The sequence below is a fragment of the Platalea leucorodia genome (assembly GCF_965183815.1).
Source record: "Platalea leucorodia genome assembly, chromosome: 2".
NCBI lineage: Eukaryota > Metazoa > Chordata > Aves > Pelecaniformes > Threskiornithidae > Platalea > Platalea leucorodia.
Genome location: NC_138824.1, coordinates 128151253 through 128169308, shown reverse-complemented (window position 1 = coordinate 128169308; position 18056 = coordinate 128151253). Strand labels below are relative to the sequence as shown.

At 43.5% G+C, this 18056-nt stretch overlaps 1 protein-coding gene across 2 annotated transcripts in view; it reads left to right on the top strand.

Annotated features, from left to right (window-relative positions):
• GSK3B (glycogen synthase kinase 3 beta) overlaps positions 1-18056 on the top strand; it is a 154327-nt gene that overhangs the window by 123916 nt on the left and 12355 nt on the right. Inside the window, exons 8-10 of one of the 2 annotated variants that reach the window (XM_082304118.1) lie at positions 1742-1837; positions 13146-13184; positions 15572-15758. In XM_082304118.1, the coding sequence (XP_082160244.1) occupies positions 1742-1837; positions 13146-13184; positions 15572-15758 (322 nt within the window). The remainder of the gene's footprint in view (positions 1-1741; positions 1838-13145; positions 13185-15571; positions 15759-18056) is intronic. The other variant, XM_082304119.1, reaches the window with a different exon arrangement.

The window sequence follows — 18056 nt, the reverse complement described above, 5'->3', positions numbered from 1 at the left end:
TCAGTTTGTGTCGTACAGCTCGTATTTTAAATAACAAAGAGATACCAAGTCCCTTTTATAATACCTGATCATAGTTTCTCTGTTGCTCAAATTAATTAAACAACAGTTAACTTGCTCTTTTAGCCCTTTACCTGACTCTTTAGAGTGCATTTGTGTAATTTCCACTCCTCTAACAGAATGAAAATGTTCACGGGTACCAGAATAACCAAGTGTTTCTTTATCAAGCAGTAAGGTAGAGTGCTAACGTCATGTTGTAGATGAGTTGTTTCCTGACGGTGATAGTGCAGTCTCATGAGATGAGGTGACAACATGATGCTCATCTGTATGGTGAGGGATGTGTCACGGGGCGAGAGAAGCGTGGCTACAGGGTTGCTATAGGAAGACGAACCTGAGCTCAGCGTAGAGGAGCGGCTCCTCTGCCTTCTGCCCTCTTCGCTTCCCTCTGCAGAACAGAACACCACCCAGCAACTGGGTGCAAGCAGAAAACAACGGGATTCCTTGAACGTGCTTTGCAGTTTTTATATACAGGTAGAAGGCAATGGCTCTCTCACGCTTAGTGCTAACTGAATAGAAAACACTAGTGCCGTATTGTCCGGCGTATTTCCTGAAGGGATTTACAGAATCCTTTCAAAATCTATCCACCCCTCCAAAGAGATGTGTGATTGTGTGTTATTTCTCATGCAACTACTAATTTGCATGTATTAATAACATCGCATAGATTCTGGGAACGAGAAACAAACATTTGTAAAAGTAAAGCAGGGGTGGTATGCATTTTAGATGCTTCCAGGTTAGGTTTAAACTAAGATTATCTTCCATGTGGAAATATTGGGGTGGGGAACCACCACCAAAACCCCCACAGTTTGGCAGGGGGGCGGGAACGGACAACAGACCTGACTTTTAAAATGCAGTCTGTGCTACTGATCCTTAATCAGCCATATGCAGTGAGCTGCAATCCCTAAATGTCTTCAGCAATACTGTTTTATAACAGTCTAATTAGAGCAAACTCTTCCCCATTGAAATATCACTAGGTTTGAGAAAGATGCTTGAATTTTGGGGAAAAGCTTTAGAAGATAATTAGATTTTGGACACTGGGCTTGGAGCATGAACTGAATTGCCAGCAAGAGACTACTGAAGGTGGAGCAAGGGCCACAAAGATGATGAAGGCCCTGGAGCATCTGTCATATGAGGAGAGGCTGCAAGAGCTGGGACTGTTCAGCCTGGAGCAGAGAAGGCTCAGAGGGATCTCATCCATGTGTATAAATACCTGGTGGGAGGGAATGAAGAAGCAGCAGCCAGGCCCTTCTCAGTGGTGCCCACTGGCTGGACAAGAGGCAGCAGCACAAAGTAGAAGACATAAAACTCCATTTGAATGCCAGAAAACACTTTTTTGTACTCTGAGGATGGTCAAAGACCACCAGCAGGTTGCCCAGAGAGGTTGCGAAGTCTCCTTCTGGGGAGAAGCTAAAAACCTAGCTAGACATGGTCTTGGGCAACCTGCTCCAGCTGCCCCTGCTTGGGCAGGGGGGCTGGATCAGAAGCTCCCAGGAGAGGAGGTCCCTTCCAACTGAAAAGGTTCTGCAGAAGTTTTGTTGTTTTGTTCTCAACACTATATTCACTTACTAGTTACACAGATTGACTTCAGTTAAGTTGTCTCAATGTTTAATAGGTTTTACTGCGCTCTTCATTACCACGTGAATCTGAAGCACATCTAAATTTGCCTTTTTTTGTCTCTCCTTTCTAGGTTCTGGGAACTCCTACAAGGGAGCAAATTAGAGAAATGAATCCAAACTATACTGAATTCAAATTCCCTCAGATTAAGGCACATCCATGGACTAAGGTGAGTCTATATGAACTGAATAATAAAGACATGTGGGCTGAAAGTTAAAATTCATGGAGTTCAGTTTTAGTGTCTTGGTGGCCTTCAGTCTAAACTGGGTGCCTTTAACTAAGCTGGGGACCCAGTAATTTTTGATGTAGATAAAGAAAAGAAGGTATTGAAGCAGTGTGCTATAATATTTATGGGTCAGGGTTTTTTCAGATTGCCTACAGGTGTTTGTGTTGGTTTTTTTTTTTTTTAACAACGGTGAGTGTGTTTATAGCGGATTGCAATATAGCTAAATCCTGTCATGCTATAAATTTGATGTGCACAAAAGTCACCTACAACCGAGAAAGTGTTCCAGTGATACGTGTGACACTTTTGTAATGCTGTTACACAATGTGTTGAGGGCTGACAGTCATTTTCTTAACTTGTTCTCTCATAGATACTGCTATATTGGTACTCATAGGTGTGCTGTTTGAGGGGAGGTGTTTTTTCTTGAGACTACTTGTTATCTAGTTTTCACAAGGAGACGCTATTGCAGTACCCGCAGACAATATTATAACCTCGATGATCAAAGAGGAAACTGCTAGCATTGAAACAAATGGATTGCCACACAATTAAGCTGTCTTCCACATCTTGAGGAATGATGGCTATTTGGCACGGGACAGGGTAACAATCATTTAATTAGCCTCTTGGGTGTGAAATAAGTTAAATATTGAGCCTTAAGCAATTGAAGTCTGGGTAGTTAACGTTTTCTTTTTGCTGCTTGAGAAATATCTGATATAGTTGCGGTATATTCTCATCAATCTTAACAGCTTGGATTTCCTTCTGCTAAAAAAGTAGTGTGTGTGCATGGAAGGGCTGCGCTCCTACCTGAGCACATGTCCAGGTCAGACTCTTTTGGGCCAAATGCTCTGTGGTGGTAGAAACTCTGAAACACTAGCTAGAGCTCGTTGAGGGTGATAGCAGGCCATGCTACGTGCCAGACCAAGCACTGCAAGTCACTGTCTTTGTGATAGGTTCTCCAACAAGTTGTGCACCACCTGAACTCTCCCTTTCCCCAGTAATCTCTGATTTGCATTTCCATATCCAAGTTTATTTCTGTGCCTTGGTTAAGTGATTTATAATAGTGTGAGAGGTCAGTAAATCCAGTGAGGCTTTTTAATACCTTATGTTAACAGAGGAAAAAAATATTAGGGCAAATGAAATCCCTGGGAGTTGGTCTCTTCAGTTTCAAATTGCATCATGGTGGAAGTTGCAAGAATTAAGTCCAAAAGCCTTGTAGCATTGAATACTAGGGCTGTATCTGAATTCCTGCAGCGAAAGTGTTTGGAGTGGGGGGGGTTAAATTAATATGCAATGGAGTAGAAGTGCAGAGATGTACTGTGGGACACACAGTTGAGCATCTAAGCTAGCTATGCAGCTGCTCTTCTGCCTGAATAGTCTTAAGAATCATCTGTACGCACTTGATGGTTTGTAGGACGCAACAGAGATCTTTTGGCAAATGGAAGCTTCAAGAAAAAAACTGAGACTTCCTTCTGTTTATATGAATGTTTTTTTGGTCGTTCTAAAGGATCACAAGTGAAATCAAGGCAATTATAAAAAACTGAGAGGAGTTTGCCAGAAGATCAAATCTGCATTCTCCATTAGGACATAGTTTTGGAGAGCTGTGCTTGCAACATGGCTTCTGATTCTCAAGTCATTCTGCACACAACTCTTCCTGACATTGGCTGGGTGTAGAATAGGATTTAAACCAGTTTATTACAGTTGGGTTACATGATACTTCATTTATGAGATCTGTACTTTTCTTATTAAAAAAAAAATGCTAAATTAACAAAATGGATTATCCAGCATGGTGTTGGTAATGACGCTCATCCTCTCAGTGTGTTACTTATAAAGATCCTTTCTTTTCAACGTTTTGAGCATGTTGAGCTCTGAAAGATTTAAGTGGTAGTATCGTGTAGAACTGGTCTTCCTTACCCAGCTGTATCGGTGTAACATCTGATGGCACAGCAGTGGGTATGTGCATCCTCTTGGAGCTTCTGTATCTTAGAATTGAAAAGCTGGGAGAAAAAGCACTTCTGAACTCTGGCTGTCTAATGAGCAGAAAAGGAATGACTGGAGAAGTGAAAGTGGACGTGTTTTTTTGTTGTAACTATGTATGTAACTAGAGTGCTACAGGTAGTTGCCAGCAGGACTTGAACTTTAAGTTTCAGCCTCAAAAGCACAAACCTTTGCCATCTAAGCTAAAGAATTACTCAAGATTACAGTAGTTAGAAGGTTGTTATTTTTGTGGACTAGTTATGACCAGAGGGCTTTTCAATATCTTTGTCAAAGACATAGACGGTGGGATAGAGCGCACCCTCAGCAAGTTTGTGGATGACACGAAGCTGAGTGGTGCAGTTGACGCACCTGAAGGACGGGATGCCATCCAGGGGGACCTGGGCAAGCTTGAGAAGTGGCCCCATATGAACCGAATGAGGTTCAACAAGTCCAAGTCTAAGGTCCTGCACATGGGTCAAGGCAATCCCAGACATGAGTACAGACTGGGAGAAGAACTCATTGAGAGCGGCCATGCAGAAAAGGACTTGGTCCTGGTGGACGAAAGCTGGATATGAGCCAGCAACGTGCTCTCGCGGTCCAGAAAGCCAACCGTATCCTGGGCTGCATCAGAAGAGATGTGGCCAGCAGGTTGAGGGAGATGATTCTGCCCCTCTGCTCTGCCCTTGTGAGACCCCACCTGGAGCACTGCATCCAACTCTGGAGCCCTCAGCACAAGAAAGATGTGGACCTTTTAGAACAAATCCAGAGGAGGGCCACAAAGATGATCAGAGAGCTGGAGCACCTCTGCTATGAAGTCAGGCTGAAAGAGTTGGGGTTGTTCAGCCTGGAGAAGAGAGGGCTCCAGGGAGACCTTATAGTGGCCTTCCAATACTTAAAGGGGGCTTATATAAAAGAGGGGGAGAGACTCTTTGTAAGGGCAGATAGTGACAGGACAAGGGGGGAACGGTTTCAAACTGAAAGAGGGGAGATTTAGATTAGATGTTAGGAAAAAATTCTTTACTCGGAGGGTGGTGAGGCACTGGCACAGGTTGCCCAGAGAGGTTGTGGACGCCCCGTCCCTGGCAGTGTTCAAGGCCAGGTTGGACGGGGCCCTGAGCAACCTGGTCTGGTGGGTGGCATCCCTGCCCATGGCAGGGGGGCTGGAGTTAGATGATCTTTAAGGTCCCTTCCAGCCCAAGCCATTCTATGATTCTGTAACTCAGCAGACAGAAGTTAAGGGGGTTTTGTGTGGAGGAACTTCCAGGCAGCTAGTTTTCAGCATGTTTGAGAGAGAATTACTGAGAATAGTCACTCCCTGCTATAAACTCTTCGACACAAGGGCACTCTCCTCCTTGTTGCTTTGTGGTGTTTAATACAACATGGGTATTTTTCAAAGTTGAGGGTTTTGTAGGTCCTATTGGAGTTAATTTCATGCAGTGGAGATGCCCGGTGAAGGTGCATGTTTAGCTACTGTCTGGATGTTTAACCTCTTCTATGCAGTCTGGAACTGGTTGTATCCAGGCCAGTAATCTATACAGAAGTAAGGTCCATGGTTTGCTCTTGTTTTCAGGGAACTTTCTTGGTCTGCAAAAGTGTGTGTAGGTGGTAATTAAGAATTTTCTTTGGAAGCTGTAGTACCTGTAGGTTGCATCTGAAATTCTGTGGTGTGGACTTCTATTGGATGTACTTGGTTCTGGCTTGCTCTCTAGCTATTTCTGGCAGGCATAGATAACGTTATTTTCCTACTGAGTGTCACTGTGGTGGTGTCATCTGCTGCATTTGCTGTTACCTCCTAGGTGAAGAACAACAGTGGCTGGTGCTCTAGGAGAATGAAATAGGTTCTGTGTTTTTTTAAAGAACCAGACAAATTGCGTGAGACTGAATACGGATGAGTCCACGGAGGAATATTGTTTCTCAGATTCATTCAGTTTCAGGCTTAAATTGGAATTTCGAGCACAAGTTTTATGGAAATTGGAAGTCTGCCTTCGTAGATGTATCTTAGACTTTTCAGGAGAAATGGATTGGTATCCACTAACAAGGGTCTTTCTTCATAGATTAGGAGAGAAGTCAAGCAAACACTCTAAAAAAAGCTTTTTCTATGCTGCAGCAATAATGTGAGTTTACAGTGCAAACTGTTCTCAGACTGGTTTTTCAATCTGTTGACAATTTTAGATTGAAGTACTTCTGTAACTTAAGAGCTGGAATCTCTCATTAGAAAAAGTGCAGAGGCCTCTCTCTTCTCTCCAATATAGTTCTGCGTTGCCCAAGCACATGCGTGTTTTTATACCAGTTACGTGCATGATGCAGATGATGATGGGAGTTCAGTGTGTCCCTGGCTAGCAAAAGAAAAGAGAATCTGAACTTTCCAGGAATCTTTGAAACAGTTCTTCCAAAACAGGACTTCTCTCTTCCTCCCCTCTGGCACCCCGCTCCCACAACCCCAGCCCCAAAAGGAGGAATCTGGGACATTTTGGTTCTTTAGGGGGGTCCTCTTCAGAATACCGGAGTGCTTAATTTAGTAACATAGCTGTTCTTTTCATCCCTTTGTTTTCACTTAGTAGAGAACAGTTTGTATTCATGGAGGTGCATCCTACTGCTTCTCTGCCTTGGTCTGCGAGTAAGTAGCATTAAGTTATAAGAGAAGCAAGTTTTTGCAGGGATGGGAATATCTTTTGACTGACTGACACAGTCGGAAAAAAATGGATAGGCTTTTAGACACACAATCATGTCTTCAGGTTTATCTTGGGTTGGAAAACCTGTCCATTTTTTCCAGCTGTATCAGCTCACCAAATAAAATTTACTGCCCTTTCTGGAGGCTTTGCTGCTGCTGTTTTTACTAGGTCAGAACTTTCCTTCTGTGTCTTTCAGCCACCTCAACTCCTTGAGCCTTCTTTCTTCATGGAAGTGCGGTCTGATCTCTGCTACTAATCTTTATACTTGTTTCTCTTCTTCTGACTAAGCTTTATCTATACTTTATAACCGTGACTGGAAAGCCAAGAAGAAAATCTGGAATCAAGTGCAAGACTGTACATCACAGGGCTGTTGAAGTTCAGCTTTGGCGATGAGCTTTCTCTGATGCTTTTGGCCTTTTTGGAGGGGGGCAGGGACAGCGGGGTGGTTGACAATAGGTCTACACGCATGCTTCATAAGCTTGTGTTAGATAGGCGTTGTTTACCATGGCCCCATTACAGCTGGCCTTTATCCTAGCATTACTCAGATGCTACCTTCACATCTCAAATCCCTTGGGTTATGAAAAACAAAGACAGTGCTGTGATTACTTCCAGAAATAGGAAAAATGTCTGTCTGTGACAGCCCGTCTTTCCCCTTGCATCCAGCTAGTAAAGGATCTCATTTGAGTAAGATTGTAGTAAATGCAATATAATTATGTAGTTTAGGCCTCTTCTGCATGGGGGAGATGACTCGTTTGGATTTTTTTCCCCACCCAAGGATACTTCCATATGTTTGCCGGTAATGGCTTTACCATGAACTGAGTTAGCTACTGAGCTGCAAGCATGCCCATGGTTCGTGGTGGCAGAACAACGCAACAGGTTATATCAGCAAAGGCTGCTTTCTTTAGTCAAATCATAACCTCCGCCTTGTCTCCATTGTACAGATGTGGAAGCGGGCAGCAATTTAAAATGGACAGTGCATCTCTTCAGCGTGCTGTAGTTTAGTGGCCTTTGTGTCTCCTGTTCTGAAGGTACTTGCAAGATTGTTCACACATGCAAGCACTTTTTAAACATACAGTTGGTGAGATAAGTTTTGAGTGTACTCAAAAGAATGGCTTCATTCACCATCCCCAGATCTGTAGCTAGCTGGTGTCTGAATCATAGTTTCCAAGTCAGTGTTGAGATGGAAAAATACAGGAGTCATTTGTTTAACAGGGGAAGGCAGAGAGAGAAAAACTCGCGTCTAGATCGGTTTTGAGCATCTCTGCCCTTCTGCAGTGCACTCTTGTGGATGAATACACGAGGACGTCTCTCTGCAGCACTTTGCTGTCACAGTAAAATTGCAGCAGACTAGGGCAGGGTCCTTCCCAACTTCATAAGCACTTCTTTTTTTTTTTTTTGTTATTTATTTATACTGTTCAGAGCGCTCTTCTGTCTGTGTCTTCAAGCCAAATTATTATAGCAGAGGAAAATAGTGTCTAAGATGAAACTTCAGGCTCTAGCTCATCCCTTCTGGCACTTTTCCAAAGCAACTGGCCACTCCTGGCTGCAGCTGAAGCTGTGCAGAACCACGGTTGGTTGTATTGTAGAGTAGCTTTGGACGTTGACTTTAGGATCCATATTTCTGCCTATATTATGAAATAATTTCTGCTAACATTATAAAATACTTGGCAGGTATTTTAGTCTGAGTATCACGTGTGTGTGTGTATAGTCTTTGTATACTTTTTACCATACTAATCACTTTACTTTGAATATTGAATTTTTCTGTGCTTGTAGCAGGCAGTCCTGTCATCTTCCCTGCATTCTGGGACTGGGACATAAAGAGTCTGGTCTCTCTCATGAGCATATTTTTCCACCCTCCAGAATCAGTTTCACGTCTTCACCCTGTCCTACTCCTGCTCTCCTGGTTCTTGTCTGTTTTTTAAGCAGATTGTTTTGCTTGTAATGCTTCCAAAGTGACTGCTCATACTGTAGATTCGAGGAAGAACACCGAACAGTACAATGGATAAATAGACAGCTTGTTTTGTCACTTCTAATTAGAACTGATGACAAAAGGAAGCGAAAGTTCTTTTGTCAGGAATCTTGTAAGTGGACTTGCATTTGAATTAAAGCTGAAAACGCAAACTCTTCTTTCCGAGACTGGGGTCTGATCTTTTGTAGAGCTACAAAGGTACAGTGGAGATGAGATGTTTCTTTGGGTGCCGTTTCATAATTGGCATAGGTTCGTCATGGAGCGGGGTCAGTTCTTCGCCTCCTACCTGCATATTCTTGATGCCTCCCTTCTGCATTACTGTTTGTATAGTAGCAAAAACCTCTTGAATAACACGAGCGTTCAGGATTTGGATCACCCTTCTTACCTGGCTGATCATTCAGCCCCGCCTGCAAGTGCTGGGACAGGGGAAGAGGGCCGACCTGCGTGGTCAGGAGGAGGGCAGAGCTGTCTCTTCCAGCGTGAACTGGAGGTGATTTGTGCCCGCTGTGAACCCGTCCCCTGACCTCTTTCTGGAAGGGTACAGTTCTGTTTTTCACTTGCCGTGTAATGACTTTCCAAGCAAAGACTGAAAACAGCTCTGCTGGAGACTAACTTAAAAGAAAAAACCCAAGATTTTCCAGCAAGTTTGTGTTTCCCAGCTCCTTTTATAGGAGCAATGATTTTTGACAGTGTAAATCTTTTATCTCCATCTAAAGCGTGAGAAAAGCAGCCAGGTTTGTCAGGTGGTAAATTACCCTGCCTCTGCCCAATTTGTATGCAGTAACATTAAGACACGCTTTGCATCAGTGCAACCACGGAGATCAAATGCTACGTTTAACGTGTCTACTGCAACGTAGCATCTGTTTAGCCGTCCCATCGCAACACATCTGTCTAGGCTGTTCGTAGCGGCTGTCCCATTGAGGCTGAGCACGCTTCCATGGGTCGGTGATTTTTGGGGGTTCTCTCTGAGAAGGGGAGCCGGTTCTGCTTAGCTCTGTTGCTTTCCTTTAGCGCTTGACCGAAGCAGAGCACATGCGCTGGGTAACAAACACCAGCTCCTTCTGTCCCTGCCGGGTCCTCAGTGGAAGGAGCCCAGTAACAAGTGTGTGGTCTCAACAAGAAGTAGCTTTGGAGACAGGTTCCTGGTCCTGTTCCCAGTCCTGCGTTGGCTCATTTGTAAGCCACTTAACCCTTCTGGTTTTATTTCGTTTTCCCCTGTCTGTGGAAGTGCCACCTGCCGCGATTTTTGACTAAGACGACCTTTGCTATATGTGAGCTACTTTTTAGAAAAAGTGTAGGGGGATTTAATCAGAGAAGGAAGTTGAGGGGCTTATATATATTTTAAATTAACTTCCAACACCAGTGCCTCTTTGGTGGACTTTTTAGTCTTCGTTTGCATCACATGAGTTTTACGCATTTCCAAATAGCCAAATGGTGTATTTCGGAAATCCCGTTCTGAAATTCTCAGGCCCGTGGAACAAGACTGGTCCTAAGGGCAGAGCTTTGGCCGCAGCTTTGGGTTTCCTTCGTCAGGTGGAGCTCAGCGCAAACATTGCGCTCTCGCGTGTGTCTCTTCCCTCTCCTTTTGTGTTTGTGAATCTGTCGTGTTTATCGTAAGGCTTATTAAGGTAAACTTGCCTGCCCGAAATACCGCTTCATGTCATAAAGTCGTGGTAATCGTATTGTGCGATTGCATTTTTTAAAAGTTGATTTGAGGGTCGTGTCCTACCTCTGATGACTTTGATCGCTTGTAAACAGTACAAGCTTTTTGTTGAAGGGAGGAGCTTTCTCTCTTACCTAATGTTCATGTGCCATCAAAAATGTGCTTACAAACCAAAAGGAGATGTGCACAGACTGTCAGCCTGAATCGGTGGTGTGGGTGGTTCTTGGCAAAGCATATGAGTCTCTGAAGCTAGTGAGGAAAAATTTTTTTTTTTTTTTTTTTTTTTTTTTTAAACTGTGGTGTCACAAACTTGATGCGTTAGCAACAGATGTCATTCTCATAAGCCTCTGCTCTCTTCGGGAGCGCAGCATGCGAGCGGTATTCACAGTCTGCATGCAAAACACACAGGGGTTGATGGTATGAAGTCATGTCTTTTAATACACGCTGGCTCGAAGAGCACCTTGGTGTAACATTGTGAAGCTTTGGCTTTGGGGCTTAATTAGACCAAGACGACGGAGCTCCGTGTTGTGCATGGAAAGTCTGTTTGAAGAATGTCAATGAACTGAAAGTCAGAGCAACCATTCTGTTAAAACAATACTTAGCTCTTGCCCCATGTGGTTTTATTTGAGAGCTGAATGCTGATGTGAGTGAAGCGAAATAAGAGAATCCTGTGCTTTCCATCCTTTTGCTTTCGTCTTTCCATGCACGCAAAAAAAAAAAATAAATAAAATTCAGAAGGGGCATGAACTCCGCCACACTGGTAGGAACTACTTCAAATTAGTAAGATAAGACGTGACTGCTCTGCTAGTGCACAAAGACTTCGTCTAAATTGAAGTCACTTGGGGAGGAGAGCCGCATAGCGCACCCCGGGCATTTAAGCCTGGCAATCGTTTTTCAAATGTTGAAGATGGTGGTAGTTCCAGAAAAATGAAGGGGGAGTGACATTAAAAAAATTGCATTGATAGCAGCATCGCTTAGAAAGGAGAGAGGAGTGTGTCTGGCCTTGCTGCCTAGCTCTTATGGTCTGTCAGCGTTGGAGCATCACCAGCATGCCTGAACAAAGAAAGAACTCGTACTGGTCCCTCAGCTTTTTGGTGGGGTATAGATTTATTGGGATCGGAAGGGGTGGGTGGGGGGAACCCAAAAGCACCAAAAGCTGTGGTTTTTGGATGAGTCGGCATTTCCATTTGACATGATCATTCAGAGATTTTTGTAACTCATCCAAAAAAAAAAAAACAACAAAAACCACCAACCAAATAAAAAAACCAGCGACCTGGTCTCAGCCTGAAATTCATTTGCTTTGCAGAAACAAGAGGTTTTGAGTTATGCAAGTGCAAATTTTCCTTGAAGAATATTGTATGTAAAGCCTTTTTTTTTTTTGCATTTGTTTATCTCCAAAACAGGTTCATTTTTTAAAATGAAAACTTGAGCCTTCGGTCCCTCCTGTGGACAAATAGCCTTACACAAGGTCTTGTTTCATTTTAGAAAAATGAATTGCTGCGCCGGTGGGGTAGTATTTGATTGCTTTAAAAGTTCCTGTCAGTGTTTTATTTTTGTTTTTCGTTTGTGGACTTGCTGTGCCTTTTGCCCGGCCATATTTAGTCTGCATACTAAATGTTAGTCCGCCCAAACACTTTACTTTGTGCACTTAGCTTTTTTCCTTTTTTTTTTTTTCCTTTCTCCTTTTTTCTTCCTTTTTTAAATTTTTTTTTTCTTTTGCTTTCACCCAGATGTATTTTAGACCGAGACAGACTTTGCTCCGATGGGCCGGATTTTAGTCCGTGCACTAAATTTTAGTCCGCAGACTAAAAATAATCCGCGGATTATTTACTAAATCGATTCCCTCACTGAGAACTACAGAGGCCTTAATCTCCCGCTGAGCCGTACGCGCGAGGGGCTTCTCGGCTCACGAGTCCCGCCGTCTGTCCGCCCTCCCGCCCCTTCCCACCACGGAGCGCCGGCCCAGCATTGCCTTGGCGTCAGCGCCCCGCGGCATGGAAGTGCTGGCGTCCCCATTGCCGTGGGCGGCAGCCGCTCGTGTAGTTCTCGGTGGGCGAATTGGGCAGCTTTCCCGGTGGAACTGTGTTGAATGGGAAGAGCTAAAAGACCGCAGGGGGTTTTGCTTTTATTTCTTAGGGCGTTACTCAAAAAGGGAGGCGGGAGGGGACAAATTGAGAGGAAAAAAAAATTTCCTAAGTAACGGGTGCGACGGGTATGAGGGGGAATAAACCCGCAATAGAGAGAAATTCAGTCCATACCCGCATTCCTGAGGTGGTACGTCCAGTTCCTGAAGAATCCTAAAGAGATAACGCCAGCAAACAAAATCCAGTGGCGGGGGAAGTCAATCCAAAATGGAGAATAATCCGCGGCGGCCTGAGGCACTCGTAGCTCACGTAAATTAAAAGCATCCAAATTCAAAGTACAGATCTCGGATTTTTACTTTCTCTTCAGCACAAATTATAAATTGCTAGGGGTTTGGGTTTTTTTGGGGGCAAAAAAAAAAACCCAAAACAACCCAAAAGTTTACATTGTGTCTCTGGGACAGATTTACAAGTGGGATGCACCTTTGGGGACAAACTAATCTGGCCCCATTGTCTGTGGACGTTTATATCCAGGACCAAGGACTGAAAATTCTTTATGATGGGAATTTCAATTACCCTTTTAGTTCGAGTTAGAGTTTTGATTTCAATTTTTTTTATTTTTTTAGTAAATGCACTGGCATTGGAACATAAATTTAATATAGAAATGTTTCTATACTATGCCTCACCATTGCACAATCGATTTTTTGGCATACACTGTGGTGAAGTTGGACTTGCTGCTATGGAGACTGATGTTTAAAGTTTCTAATTGTATAAACATTTTCTATGTCCCCCACACCATGGATTTCTTATAATATTGGCTATATTTTTCCTTGCTGGACTATTCTCTTTTGGATTGACTCCCCCTGTTTGGATTATTTCACTGCATTATCATCTTTAGGACTCGTCAGGAACAGGACATTTCACCTCAGGAGTACGGGTATGTACTTAAACATTTTTTCAAATTACTAGGCCTAGCCTTGAAAAAAAGGAGAGAAATGCTAGAAGTGGAATATTTGAGTTCAGACTGCATCCTTGAGGCAGCAGCCAGGCGAATGTCGTAACACAAGGTGATAGAAATGAGATGGGCACAGACCTTTAACTCACGTCATGGCTTAGTCACCACTTGTTGCAGGAGGAGGCCGTGTGAGGCCTTCTAATTTATTTTTTATTTTTTTCCCTCCCTGGTTTGAAGCAGTTAGGGCAGACTTTGGAAACTGCCTGCCCTAAGTGACTGATTTCTGATCCAAAGGCAGGCTGAGCAGTTCTCAACAGGGTGTAGGACACAGATGTTAGGGTTTCACTGACTTGAAAACGAGGAGTTGAAGAGTGAACAAACGAGTACTCCTTTCACAGATAGCAGATTTGCGACTGTCTGCCTACTGATTTGCTCAAGATAAGGGCTTGTCTTTGCCTTAAGGAAAAAAAAATATTTTTTTCTTTTTAAAATCTGTATAGTAGCTGATAATGCGAGCTGTCCTGAAGGAAAAACACAGCTAAGAGTGAAGTACTGCAGTTTCAAGCTGTGGTAAATCAAACCTGTTAAAACAACAGTGAGAAGGTGGATGAGGGGGACCTCAGTAGTTTTACCTCATTTTAAATACCGAGCGACTTCACTTCTGTGGATTTACTTCAAGACAGACTCGTTTGTGCTACTTACCATGGGGTAAAAAACAAACAAACAAACAAAACTTGTTTGGTTTTGTTTTTTGTTTTTGTTTTTTTTTTTTTAAATCAGAGGCAGTTTTAGACTTTGTTCTGGTCAGGCCGTGACTTGGGAGTGAGACTTGCATCCACTTTGCACTGTGGTCAGCGATCCCAGCGCTGCGGGCAACCGGTCTGGGCGCTGAAGAGCTTCTGCTGCGCCTCCCCGTAACCGGGTATTCACCACACGGTGCTCAGCAGCACTCTCAGCTGGCAGCGTTAAGCTAAAGCCCTTCCTTTTGTCATTACAGGCCTCCTGCAAGAACTTTTTTGGTTTGTTTTGCAATAACCCAGTAGCAGAAATAAATTCTGCTCTCTCGGTACCTGGCTCTTTGACTCCCCGAGTCAGACCTCCCGGCCACACGAGTTAGCACAGCGCGCACTGCAGCAAACCCGGGTGCTCCTGAGCCAGCTGGGCACCAAGGGGATAAAATTTCAGTCCCTGGAGGACTTAGCATTTGTGTTTGATTCTCATTCACGAGAGCATACGTCTTTGGTTTAAAACGTACTTAAGGAGTGCCTGTGCAAGTTCCTCATGTGCGATTAACTAGCATGTCGTGCACTGATTTCAATTCCCCCCCCACCCCTTGGTGCTGTGTGGCTTGGGTTCACCTGCACTGGTGCAAAAGCATTTTGGATTAGCTCAATTTTTACCAAAAATGCTGGCATCAGAACGTAACACTCGCACCCACCCCACTCCCTTTTCCCCAGCCTGCGTATCACCTGCAACATAGTGAGAGACGAGTGCTTGAGGAGGCCACCCAGGTCATGTACATGATTAACTCATATTTTGCTTTTGACGTAATAAGAAAGGAGGATGGGGGTGTGACTAGCGGTGGGTAGAACCGTTCTTAGAGGTTTAAAACAAAGCTGCAGTGAAGAGCTCCTTTTTGTAATCACTCAAGGTAAAAATCTGTTAGAGTAAAATAGTTGGTTCTCTTGATGCAACTTTCAGCTGTCCTTACGAATACCAAATGTGCAGGAATTATCCCAATAAACTTACGGGAATGACTTGCCAGAATAAGGTCACGGAAGGAGTAACTTGCAAATTAGAGCTAGACGTTTCCTGCACCCCACCCGTGCTTTCCTTGTTGTTCTCCAAAGTTGAACGGCAGCCTCCATAGCAACAATCTGACCTGCCTGCCTGCAAAAGTCCATGTTAGTAAGACTTCATTCACTAGCCAAAAAAAAACCAACCCAAAACCATAGCGGGGCCTTATTCAATTTTTACGTTCGGTGAATCCTGCTCATTTGAACCCTCCTCCCCACCTTCACTCCACCCCATATGCATGGCTGGTAGCACCCGTGTGTGTTTGTCATGACTTTTGAATGAGTTTCCCCTCCATTCTCAAAGTTGTTTTTCTGAGTGCGCTCTCATGAAGTCTCTTGCTGGCATTGCACCTTCACTTTAGTGCAAGACGTTGCAATTAACCCTTTCTCAACCCCAGGAACTGGATTTTCCCATCCTTACTGGAGGACTTTGATTAGCACAAACCACAAGTTTGTTCCAGCTTGTTGGGCAATGAGAGGTTTAATTGCTCTGACTTGCTTCTGGTCAGCAAAGAAAAGAAACATACCCAGACAACCTGTTTCTCCTTGCTTGTTTTTTGTTTCTTGTTTTAGGTCTTCCGGCCCCGCACTCCACCAGAAGCAATCGCGCTATGTAGCCGTCTGTTGGAGTACACCCCCACTGCCCGCCTGACCCCCCTGGAGGCCTGTGCGCACTCTTTCTTCGATGAACTACGGGACCCAAATGTCAAGTTACCAAATGGGCGAGAGAAACCTGCACTCTTCAATTTCACCACTCAAGGTAGCCTGGGAGCGTTGCAGGATCCCTTCTTTAGGAAGAAGCTTTGGGATAAATGTTGGCTGTAATGCAGATGTCACTCCCTCAAAAGTAAAAAATCTCCGAGCAGCACTGAGATTATTAAGCGGTTGCACAAACAGCTGTCCTTTTCAAAAAGAGGGGAAAGAGACTTGGAGAAATGGGTTTACAGGATTTTCAGATGCCTGGTGCCTTTGATTCAAATTTAGTGCAGGGGACTGAGGGTTGTTACTATCGGATTGCATCAAGAAGGCTTACGTTTGCAGTTCAATGTCTGCAGCCTAGCTGATGGTTTTGTGTGAAATAGCAGTCAGTGGACCGTGGAGATTTGATTATCGTTTTGGAGATGATCCTGCTCCTTCAGACCTGAAATGCCGTAGCAGGGAGTAATGCATATTAGGTTTGTCAGGGAGGTTTGTAGTGTTGCTGCCCATTTTGGTTCTGGATGTGAGATAAATACAGAGGCTTTAGTGTCCAGATTTTGTGCTGTACAGTTCATCTGGCATTACATTGACTCAGTCATTTAGAAACTGTAAAAATGACGGACAACTAACTTTTTTATTTGAAGCCAGACTGGTATCAAATTTTAAAACCATTCATGTATTTTTTCCACAGAAGTCAGAATGTAAAACTGAGATCCCCCCGAGAACAGTTTTGCCTGCCAAGACAAAGAATGTGAGAATTATGGCATACAAGTATGCTAGTAATTAATTTTGCAGCACTTTATTTTTTTTAAGTGATTAACTGCCAATTCTCACCCTTTGAGCAAGAATAGATCTGTGTGCATTTTCTGTTGAAAGTCTAAAACACCTTTTAGCTCAGTTAGCATCAATGTAATTTTTCAAACTCTGTAGTGCATACAATGCCCATCTGCCAAAATGTGAAACAGAGCCCTCTCCTTCAACATGTAGAGCCCTTTTATTTAAAAAGAAAAAAAAGGGGGGGGCGGGCAAAAAGCTTTGTATCTGTACAAAGTAGTATTTTAAGCTGCCTGGAAATAAACTTTTAACTTGCTTTGAGTGACTGCCTTGCAGAAGGTAAATATATTGAATAGACTAAAACATTTCCAAAGTATGAATACTTTAAAGCGTTCAAGAAAATAGCTTGCGCTTCCAGGTCACTGTCCTCTGTGCTGATTCCTGCATCTGTTGTTACGAATTTAGTAGTTATGCTACAGGTCCTTCCTTGTTACAGTACTCATGAATTGCCTTTTCTTCCCACTCTGAGGCCATCTTCAGTGGCTAAGATAGCTTTGATCCCAGTATCTTAATACAGCTTCACCCCTGTTCTTTTTGAAAGTATTTCTTATTAATTGTTTCTTAGTGATGTTAAGATTGGGCCTATCTACTACATGAAAACAAGGATTTTAAAGAGGGTCAGAAAGCTCTTACAGTGACTCTTTTTAAAAATCGTTAGGGGAAAAATGAATGCAAATATTGGGAATGCGTCCCTGGTTTCCCCCCAGGCAGTGTGGGAACTGCTGGGTAAGCTACCTTAACGCTCAAGCCAATTTAAAGCTCCTCTTTTGCTGTCCTGAGGAGCTCATGTGCTCTGCCCTTGCACAGTGGCTCATTGGAATGGCAAGAGAAATCGGTTCCAGTGGCGCGATTTCCTTAAGATTCAGAAAAGCAGGTTTCTGTCATCGACAGGTGCCAGTTTTACCATCTAAAAAGGGAAGGCAGGACAGAGGCTGGTCATTAACGCGTTTCCAAATAAGCTCTGTTGCAGGTGACCAGCCAACCACAAAAAATAATCAGAGATTTTTAAAATAAATAAATACATTGCTTAGCACAGTGATTTTAAGACCTTCGGAATTAATAAATGTGCAGCAGTGGGTCTCATGGAGCAGCAGTCCTGATTACGACCACAAGATACACAAGAAGCTTTTGCTCCTCCTGTGGCCACTGTGCAGTCTTCGATCTTTAGCCGGACTGTGCAAGTTCCCGTCAAATTGGCTAGTCCAGAGCAGAAATCCCAACTGGGAAATAGTTCAGCTCATTGGAAATCAGATGATGACTCATGTTAAGTCATCTGTGGTAATTTAAAAAGTAATGAAAGACATCCTTTTGTTTTGAACGCCATTTGTTTTCAACAGACAACGTAAAGTTTTAGAAGTGTTTTATTTGGCTATATCCAGTTGCCTGAAACCCATGCAGTAGGAGGTAGCTGCGGAAGGCTTGAAGGCAAAACTGTTGGAAATAACAATATAAATCTGACCATTAATGCATTGGATTGATTTTCAGAAAGAACCTAAGCATCATACCAAATCTGCTGATCTTGGGC